General features: G+C 35.9%; 1 protein-coding gene across 2 annotated transcripts in view; it reads right to left on the bottom strand.

Annotated features, from left to right (window-relative positions):
- The window catches only part of LOC135213621 (geranylgeranyl transferase type-2 subunit beta-like), a 131,156-nt gene that overhangs the window by 89,558 nt on the left and 30,369 nt on the right, over positions 1 to 11,229 (bottom strand). For both annotated transcript variants that reach the window (XM_064247648.1, XM_064247649.1), the window contains exon 3: positions 3,711 to 3,911. In XM_064247648.1, coding sequence (XP_064103718.1) covers positions 3,711 to 3,911 — 201 coding nt within the window. The remainder of the gene's footprint in view (positions 1 to 3,710; positions 3,912 to 11,229) is intronic.

Raw genomic sequence — 11,229 nt, 5'->3', positions numbered from 1 at the left:
TTATGTTCATTTATATGGTTGAAAATAGCTGAGTTCTGTTGTCCATACCTAACTGACCGTTTGTGTTGTATTAATCTCTGGGGAAGTGATTTTCCTGTATATCCGATGTAAGATTAGTGACAGTCCTGGCATGGGATTTCATAAACCCCGCAGTCCTTGGTGGATGTCTTTTGTCGGACGTTAATCAGGGATTTGGCTAAGGTGTTTGGGTAAGTAAATGCAAAAGGGTTAGATTTTCCGAGGGTCTGAGTCACCATCTTAATCTCGTCCAGGTGAGGAATTTTTATTTTATTGTTGGGTGTCTCTATGGTCTTGTCTTGAGAGGGTCGGTAGAAAATAACGTTTGCTTTGTGAATTGCTTTCTCAATTATATGGTCAGGATACTTTAATGACGAAAGTTGCTTACGAATTAGTTCAAATTCTTTTTCCAGGAAATCTGGGGAACAAATTCGTAAGGCTCTTAAGAACAGGTTGCTGGCTACGCCTATCTTGATAGCAACGTTGTGATAGCTAAAGTAGTGAATGTATGAAAGTGAGAACGTTGGTTTTCTGTATATGGTAAATTTGTATTCTGTCGTGTCTCTGATTATTAAAACATCAAGAAAAGGAATTTTGTTGTCTGTTTCCCATCCAACTTTAAATTTGATGCTGGGCACTAATGCGTTTAATTTTGAAAGGAATTCATTAAAATTGCCCCACCTATTATCCCAAAATGTAAGAATATCATCTACATATCTCATCCACAGCATGTTTTTGGGTTTTATTGCATTTATTACTGTAGTTTCAAAGTATTCCATGCACAGATTGGCTAAAATAGGATTTAAAGGACTACCCATACTACATCCGAATTTTTGCTTATAGAATGATTCCTCAAATGAAAATACGTTATTAGGTGCACATAATTCAACTAACTTTATTACTTTGTCAAGCGCCAATGGAAAATGATCTGAATAGGGGGATAATTTTTCCCTCAAAAACTGAAGAACATCCTGTACTGGTACTTTTGTAAATAAGGAATCTACGTAAAGGCTTAAAAGTTTTATGTTGTGAAGTGGTATATGTGCTTCTCTGAATTTGTGACAAAAATCTTCCGAATGTTTAATGTGACTGGGAGAAAAAGTGCCTAAAAAAGGGGAAAGGAGGCCATATTGGATTGTGTTCTCATACAATTCTTTGTAATTCGCCTAAACAGATTCTTGTTAAAGTCCGTTTATGTTCCACTGAATAATTTTACATTCCATTATTGGGGGGATTGGTGTTAAATTCCGTAAGTTGACTGCTGATTTTACTTTGTCTCAAAGTTTGTATGCATTTAAATTGATTTGTGACTTTTTTATTGATGTATTTGTATGCTGATTATTACATTTAGCAGTTGTTTGTTTTTCATAATTAAATGTTAATGTGTGTATCTTTGATTTTATAATTTCCTTTTTGTATTTTAAGGATCCAGAACATAATTCATTCTCATATTGGTGTGTTAAAGGGCATTTCCTCAATTTAACAAAATTGTCTATACAATTTCGTACTGTGTACTCTGTCTTGGTGGTTAGTTGGTTATATGTACCTACGAAACACTCATTACACCCACAAGACGAAGCATGTTTGGTGATGTTAATTATTGGTTCAGGAGTATTTGATCTAGCATTAGAAATTTCTGGTTTTGTAATTCTATTGGTCCTTTTCTGCAGTGATAAGGACTGTCGGTTTGAGGGGTTATTTGTTTTGTTGTTGTTAATGGAATATTTGGGTCTTGTGGATGGTTGAGGAGCGAGTTATATTTTGGTTTGGTTTAATGGTATGATTTTCATTAGTATCATTTGATGGGAATTGTACAGAGTGATTAATTGTTTCTTTACTGTCCTGATGTTGGCTGTTTGATTGGGATTGAGGTTAGTATAATATCTTTTTTAAAATGTTCTCCTGATGTAGTTAAGAGTTTCTTTGGATTGAATGTAATTTTCAATATTCACTTTTTTTCCCTTAGGTGGGGTTCATTCCAGTATTCTTTTCTTTTTGTCAGTTCGATTATTATTATCATTTAACTCCTCTTCGCATTGGAAGTTCTTTTCCATGGATAACTGAATCATCCATGTTAGTAGTGGTATTGGTTTGTATAATATCACTTTTATTTTGGGTTTCAGTATTATTGGTATGAAATTTAGTTTCTATGTTCATATTAGCTTGTTTGTAATTGTGCTGCTTGATATCTTGATTTTTAGCTACATTTGAAAAGGGGGGGCTTTTGGATGGATTATTAACCCCTCTTACTTTTAGCTCAAGTCGGGCTTCCATGACTGATATTCCTGTTCTATTTATTAACAACTGAAGTTCTGTGTTGTATTGGTAAAATTAGCATTCTTTAGATTTTGCATGATGGGCTAGTCCACAATTAATACATTTTGGGTGATTACAGTTCCAATTAGTGGTATGGTTATCTGATGCGCAGACTGCACATATTGCCTTATTACACCATTTTTTGTATGTGTCCATACCTTGAGCACTGTGTACAATGTAGTGGTTTTGGAACGAAAGGATGAACTTCTCTATTTTGTCCAAGAATTTTTATTTTAAATGGGAGGTCTTGGCTTGTAAATTTTATTTTGGCAATGTTGATATTTTTATTCGTCTTTCCTACTTGAAATTGAGTATATTTCTAGATCGTGAATATCGTTATATCTCAATTTTAAGGAGTTTAGCAGTAGTTGTTTTGAAGGATGCTTCTGCTCGCTATTGTGTAGGATGACTGTACCCTGTACATAATTCAATGTTTCATGGCTTGTAATTGTTACTTTTATATTATTTATTTCTGTTAAACTTAAAAAGGCAGTGGACTGCTTTTTATTGGTTACTTGGATAAGCCATTCATTGTCCTTGATGTGTCTATTCCATGTCCTGTGTTGGATATATGTTAATTAATTTGTTTTCTAATATTGCTGCTGAGATTTTGTTGTCAGTTTTGAGGACTAGAAATCTTGACCAGTTATCTGGTCCAAAGAGGACATTTAACTGTACCAATGCTATGCCATCCCCTGATTAGTATGGCTCAAGTGTAAGCAGAACCCGCTTGCTAGGACTAAGAGTATTACGATAATACAATTATCCCCATCCTAATCACATTATGGGCAAACTGGATAGAATGCTGAGAGTTCTATTCCTAGAACCAGGGCCCCCTGGAATCTGTGGTCCAGCTCCACAGAATAGTTCCACCTGAAAAATAGTTAAGCCATGATATGTTTTCTCATTTATTTGCTTTCCAAAATTTTGACAAAAATGGAAAAGTCCACAGAAGTTAACTTGAAAATATACAATGTTATATGTGACTCTTGGGCTCAAACCTAGGAAGAAATTCCTGAGGTTCGAGAGCCCCCTCACCACGTCAAGGTGGTCCCAAAATGAGGGGGCAAAAAGTGGGAAAATAAGGTAGACAATTGTTTTTTTGCATAAAGTTTTCAGTTTAAAGTGTGATGGTTGTTTATAAGCATACTTTGTGGTTATGGCCATGCAATATTGACAAGGTAAGGTGAGGAAGGGTATGGAGATGCTCCTTCACACCCATAAACTTTTTAACTAGCCATTATCCAGATTTTGTCATTACCTGACAGGGCATTGGCTCTATTAATCAGGATAATAAAAGGATTACTGAATACTGTGAATCCTTCTCATAAAAGAAATCTAATAAAAAAGCATAACATAGTTAACTCAAGTATTACCTGAATAGCACTTAATGTATACAAAAGATGTGCATCATGACCAATGCTGGGAGCAAATCCCCCTGTGGTTGGATCATGACACTTTTTCACAAATGTTACAATTTCTGTGCGGTCCATCTTCCCCAGTTGATCAAGCAAGTCCACAGCTGATATCCCCCAATAAACACCAGACATTCGGAAATGCTCTGTCATAGTATATTCCTGTGAAAAATAAAAAATAGGAAAATTAGTTTATTATTTTTATCATTATTATTATTATTATATTATTATTATTACTTTTACATTATCATTAATATAAACACTAGTTTTTCAAACAAACTCATCAACCATACTCAAGTATACAACCACATCTGAAGACCATAAATGGGAACATTTACCATACATGATTAATGGGGTTGTGATGAGACAAACTATGCATTGGTCTCCTGCATACTTAAACATTACTTGTCAAATATACAAAGAAAACCATTCTTTCCTATTTAAGAAATGAATTTGCTTATTCAACATCTATACTTTTTCTAAAGAATTTCAATTAGACCACAAAGTCACAGTCCTTGACAATCACAAGGCTGGCCAGAAATTATTGTGTTCAGTAATGAGAACTGAAAATTGGAGCAAAGTAAAGTTAATAGTTTGTAGTAAAGGTAAGTGCAAAAAGATCAAAGTGCATTGGATTAGGCTGTCAGTGGTTTAACCTATTTGTAACCTCATACAAACAGTGTGTACATATATGAACAAAAACTATATGCACCAACACTAAGAATACTGTAACACTCCAATAAACTTCCTACAAGATTTTAACAAAATTTGCCAAATTATTGCAATCTACAACTATCCACTGAAAAAAATTACAAGACTGACATTGTGATTTTTGGATAAGAGGACACAATATATGTTTCTTATAGAACATAAAGTCATAATATGGTTAACCACAAAACAAAACTCATGTTGAGATATTCCACAGAAGCATCCAATGTTGTTTTTACTATAGAAGAAAAAGGAAAATGTTGTGAACAGTACACCAGTACCAGGATGCTTTGTGTCTTCCATGTTGAACAATCTGGTCCTAGAAAAGGTAAATATGAAGCACTGAAGACGTACAAGATGGATGCAAGTTAACACAAGGAAACTGAAGAAACCTTGGCCATTCTAGATGATGTAGACAAAACAAGTTACTAATCCATAAAAGAAAATAAATCCTTGTGCTAACCACTTAAGGTGGCAGAATTAAGTGAAATTATAAATGCACCAAGCACAATTACAGTATATAGACTTATAGTACTAATGGAAATGTCAAGCAATGAAAAAATTACAATGAACTGAATTATGAGATTTGTACCTAAACATCAAGCACTCAATTAGTTTGGCCATTCAATACTAGTATTGCAACAAATTCAACTGTACATACAGTACAAAAGAATTTATGATTTATTGAGCAAAAATGAAAATTTTTAAAGTACGTACAGTAATTTGCATTTTTCATAGGTATACATACCAGTGACTTTTATGTAAGAGTATCCTTCACTGCAAACTGGAATGGCCGTTAAACTTGTTAACAACATAGTCAACTGATAGTTAAGGAAGGTGGGTAGGGGAATAAGCCTCAATCACCTGCTATTACCAAGCACTTTTTTTCTTAGTCCTTAGGGGCAAGGAAAATGGTTGAGGCAAGTACTTCTTTGATAACAGGCTGGTCTGTATACCAAGGAAAACTATAAATTATTGTACTTTAAAAAATCTGTCATTGTTCCTAAAAAAAAAATATATATATATATATATATATATATATATATATATATATATATATATATATATATATATATATATATATATATATATACATACATATATATAAACCCATGCCTATTTTTGTACGAGACTCACTCCTTAGGCAGAAATCATCACCATTTGGAGTGTTGAGAAATCCATCTAGAAATGTTGTGACCCCAGTAGTGTGAGTGAGCAAGGAGAGCAATGATTCTTTTAACATAATTCTTGGTCAAGCATAGTGACAAAATAGCAACAGGGCCCTAGGCCCAAAAGAGGGAGAGGTGTCTCTCTTAAAAAAGAAAAAATCAGAAAACCATATGCTACCCCTATAAAGGTTGCACAAGTGGGAGTACATACACCTCTATTTTGAGATTAGAATTTAGCTATAATCACCCCATCACCCTGTTAAAAGGAAGAGCACAGGGAGTCACATCTTAGTTGCTAGAGCCTGAGTAGCCACCTATTTTTACGTACACCCTGGAGAACTCCATGTGGAATGAATGGGAAGATTGGACAGAGGCCAGTCACACCACCATTCGACCCATGACTTATGCTGACCAAAGTACCTTAGGCATGATGCTTTTCTTTTCAAAAGGACCTGGGTGCTTACACAACAAGCTGAGCAACATCCATAGGTCCCATAGGAAAGGTATCTGGAAACCTGTGGGTGAAGCTCCTTAGGTAGGATGAGGTAAGGATGGTCTAATGCTGCATACACTTGCGCAGCTTTAAATTCAAAATTCTTGGTAGCGCTCTGTTGTTTTTTGGTGTAGGCAAGTCCCCACCCACATCTGGGGAAGAATAAGTACAACTTAGCTAATGAGCTCAGTTCATTTATGCTAAATGTCCATTAATTGGGGGGAGGGAGGGCTCTGATATGTAATTACTTGTTAAGTATTGTAAGTAGACAGACAGTCCCCGTATTATGATGGGTTCGGCTTACGAGGTTACAGCACTTTTCATCAGAAATTATTTTCAGTTTTACGACGCATGTTCCAGGGTTACGGCGCTTCAATATTTGAAGTACTTTTTTTTTTTTTTGAAAAATGCAATAAAAATGCAGTTTACATAGTTTTAATACACCCAAGGCATTAAAAGTAAGGTTTTCTTAGGATTTTTGACGATTTTCCGGCTTGCAACGATTTTCGGCTTAGGACGCATCTCAAGAACGGAACCTTTCATAAACCAGGGACTGCCATATAAAATCTAATTTTATTATAAAACTTTTTTTATGAGAAACTTACCGAGTACTAATTACATTGGACATGTACTACTCTAAAAACATTTGTGAATGAAAATGAATCAGTTACAGGTAATTACTTGGTAAGTTAAATGCGTAAAAATGAAGTTTTCATAATACAGTGGACCCCCGTATTCGCGTTCTCCGGATTCGCGGACTCACACATTCGCGGATTTCTCTTGGGAAGGTTTCCCTGCATTATTCGCGAAAAATTCGCGCATTCACAGTATTTTTCTATGAGAAATATCCACAAATTCCTGTTTTTTTTATCAATTTCATAATAAAATGCACTTTTTGTGATAAAACTATTAAAAAAACCAAGTATGAAAATTTTTAGTGGTTTTTCTTGAGTTTTAACTAACAAAATAGGCTGTTTTTAGCGTTTTTATAGGGGTTCCAAACATTCACGGGTTCTAACTATTCACGGGGGGGGTCTGGTACGCATCCGCCGCGAATACGGGGGGACCACTGTAAACCTAATATTGTAATACATACTTACCTAAATACCTGAATTAGCCCTGGTCACTGACCCACCCGAGCTACATCCCCACAAATTTTCCCACAAAGTGGGTGTTTAACTGTCAGCGCTACCAACGCTGCAAGTAAAATTCGTCCACTGGGTTACCTGTGCAGTACTGTTGGCAACACTGCTGCAAACACCAGCTGCCAGAGGCCTACCTCCTCAATGAGTCATTCACTATCAAAATAGAAGAGGGGAGAGAGATGGGAATCATTCAGGTGTTCATGTAAGTATTACAATATTAGTTTTATTATGAAAACTTCCTATTGCAATAGTACACTCCCTGAAAACACCTGAATTAGCCTGATTAACAGCACTTAATTGGAAGTGAGATCAGTCTAATTCAGCCCGACCTAACTATTAATGGAACAAAAGCAGGTAACTCAATATCAACCCACCAAGTGTAAAAGTATGTAACCTCACCTAGTTGTCGGACTCGGTAGGTGAGATTTTTGCGGAGAGAGTACCCAACATCAGTCACTTATCTAAGGTCTCATCTCAGTCATAATTCCCTCCCATGTGGCTATCTAGCTTCTCATGTTTCGAGTAGTAGTTGAGTGAGCAGGTCCTTCGAGTTCTCAGCTGTTCACTAACATAGAAGACTGCCCAAGAGTTGAAGATGTTCCCACCTGACGATCGGGATCTGCCTAGCTTCCAGGACACAAGAGAACACTTAAAATGAATCCTAAGCTACAGAGACTGTAAGGGACCTTAAACTACCACTAACTACCTGAACCCCTACACCCTAATATGAGAATAATTATAAAATTGCGTTGGCCGCAACAAAGGGACCTAACAAGTAACCCTTCTCTGAAGAAAACTGGATATCCTTCATATAAAAAGATGTGAAAACCAACACAGACTTCCAAGTAGCCGTCACTAAGATGGCTGACACCGAAAAACTCCTTAAGAAAGCCAAAGAAATAGCCATCCCTCTGATACTGTGTGCTCTTGGACGTGAAGAACAACTAGATTGCTCTGAAAAGGATGAACCATCCGACACCTGAGTGATAACTTCTCGCAAGAAGAAACCGATAGCATTCTTGGAAATTGGGCGAGATGGATTCCTAGGAGAAACAAATAAGGTCCTAGGATGAGGTAAAAGTTTTCCCACGCGGGACAAATAGAATGTGAAAGCTCGCACTGGACACAACTGCATTTCTGACTCATCGCCTCCTATGAAATCCTTTAACAATGAAACTTTAATTGCTCTCAGAAGGGGATTCAATCCCGACTCCGACTTTGCCACAAATTCTGTCAAAAAGTATGAGAGAAAAATATCCTACCCCGAAAAAGATACCGCCCTTGCCACTGCTTGAATCTTCCCAATCCTCCTTGCCTTTGTGAGAGCAACTACAACCACTTTCTTAGTTAACTCCCTTAATGATAATCCTTCTTAAGGTTTGAAAACCAACGAGCTCAACAGTTTTAACACAGCCACTAAATCCCACGAGGGGGCACAAACCAGAATAACCGGTCGTTCTATCCTAAAAGATCTTAAAAGAGCGCGTAAAACCCTACTGGTCACAAGTTCTGGCAGGTGAAATCTGAAAGTGCTACTGAGCATCGACCTGTAACCAGCAATCGTTGAATACGATAAGTTCTTTTCCCTCAAGAATACTATAAGAGGAAATCTGCCACTTTAGCAATCGTCGGACGAGAAATGCTATGCCCCTCTATTTGGCACCAGCTATAGTACATAGCCCACCTAGCATGATACTTTTCTTATTGATCTCAGACAGAAAGACAGTTGGTGAGCCACTGCCTTGGAGAGTCCTGAATGACGCACTGCTCACTGGACAGTCTCCAAGCAGCTAGCTTCAGCATGCGGAGGTTCCGATGGAAGTAATGGAAGTACAGCTGTCTGAGAAGGTCTTTCCTCTCTGGAAGAACTACTGGAGGTTCTGTCAACATTTCCAGAAGGTCTGGAAAGCAAGGTCTTTGAGGCCAGAAAGGAGCTATCAAGGTCATCTGCGTGTTGGTACTGCTCCTGAGTTTGACCAGTACTTGATGTATTAGACCAAATGGAGGGAAGGCATTCACCTGAAGATTGTCCCAGGAGTGCAGCACTGCATCCGTTCCACATGACATGGGGTCCACTACTGGGGAAAAGTATACTGGAAGGCAGAAGTTCAGTCTTGTGGCAAAGAGATCCACAGTCGCTGGCAACCTCCTTAATCCTTAAACGCCAAGCTGCTATTTACCAAAGTGTCTGTCGTATGCCGGCAGCGTTCGGGAGTTAGCGCCGAAGCGGAAAAAAAGTTTTTTAAAAAAATCACAGCACACTTAGTTTTTAAGATTAAGAGTTAATTTTTGGCTCTTTTTTTTCTCATTGCCTGAAGTTTAGTATACAACCATCAGAAATAAAAAAAACTATCATTATCATATATAAATAATGGCATATATGACAGCGCAAAAAAAATTTAATAAATAATTGTATACAAATCATGCTGTGAGCAAAACGGTTAAAGCTAATGAGTTCATTTTTTTTCGTTATATTGTACACTAAATTGCGATGATTTTGGTATATAACAAATTGTAAAACAATCAAAGAAACACAGAGAAAATATTATCACAATATCATGCATGAATTCACCATAAATCAAAATATTGTGCTAGAGTTTTCCAATGTGTTGCAAAATGAAAATAATTGATTGAATATTACTAGATAATAGATTGAATATTACTAAACTGTAAGTTTTTTAGCTTACATTGGCAGTTTTCGACCAGTTCAGTCGAGTTAAAGTTGACCATAGGTAAAATTTTTTCTATTTATCGTGATTTATATGAAAATATTTCAAAACTGATAAAAGCTATAACCATGAATTATATTTAGTTGTATGCTACATGAAATTGCGCACATTTTCATATATAAAACTTTATGTAACGGCTAATATAAAATGGTGCAAACTTCACGACAAAGTGACAAAAGAATTTCTAAGATTTTCGGCCGCGTTACCGCAAGTGGACGTAAGGAAAAAGTGTTTTTCAAAAATTCACTATAAATCAAAATATTGTGCTAGAGACTTCCAATTTGTTGCAAAATGAAGGTAACTGATTGAATATTACTAGAATGTAAGAGTTTTAGCTTACAATTGCGTTTTTCGACCATTTCGGATGAGTCAAATTTGACTGAAGGTTGAAATTTTGGCACATCGTGATTTTTAAGAAAATATTTCAAAACTGATAAAAGCTACAACCATGACTTATTTTTTGTTGTATTCTACATGCAATTGCACCCATTTTAATATATAAAACTTTATGTAACGGCTAACATAAAACGGTGCAAACATTACGACAAAGTGATAAAAGAATTTCTGAGATTTTCGGCAGAGTTACCGCGAGCAGACATAAGGAAAAGGTGTTTTTCAAAAATTCAACATAAATCAAAATATTGTGCTAGAGACTTCCAATTTGTTGCAAAATGAAGGTAACTGATTGAATATTACTAGAATATTAGAGTTTTATCTTATAATTGCGTTTTTCTACCATTTCGGTCGAGTCAAAGTTGACCGAAGGTTGAAATTTTGGCACTTATTGTGATTTATATGAAAATATGTATTTCAAAACTGGTAAAAGCTACAACCATGGGTTGTTTTTAGTTGTATTCTACATGAAATTTTGCACATTTTCATATATAAAACTTTATGTAATGGCTAATATAAAACGGTGCAAACATTACGACAAAGTGACAAAAGAATTTCTGAAATTTTCGGCAGAGTTACCACGCAGATGTAAGGGAAAAGTGTTTTTCAAAAATTCACCATAAATTGAAATATTGTGCTAGAGACTTCTAATTTGTTGCAAAATGAAGGTAAATGATTGAATATTACTAGAATGTAAGAGTTTTAGCTTACAATTGCGTTTTTTGACCATTTCAGTTGAGTCAAATTTGACAGAAGGTTGAAATTTTGACACTTATTGTGATTTATATGAAAATATTTCAAAACTGATAAATGCTACAACCATGGGTTGTTTTTTGTTGTATT

This window comes from Macrobrachium nipponense, chromosome 43 (genome assembly GCF_015104395.2).
Source record: "Macrobrachium nipponense isolate FS-2020 chromosome 43, ASM1510439v2, whole genome shotgun sequence".
Classification (NCBI taxonomy): Eukaryota; Metazoa; Arthropoda; class Malacostraca; order Decapoda; family Palaemonidae; genus Macrobrachium; species Macrobrachium nipponense.
The sequence above is the reverse complement of the archived record's forward strand: the minus strand, read 5'-3'. Positions and strand labels throughout refer to the sequence as shown.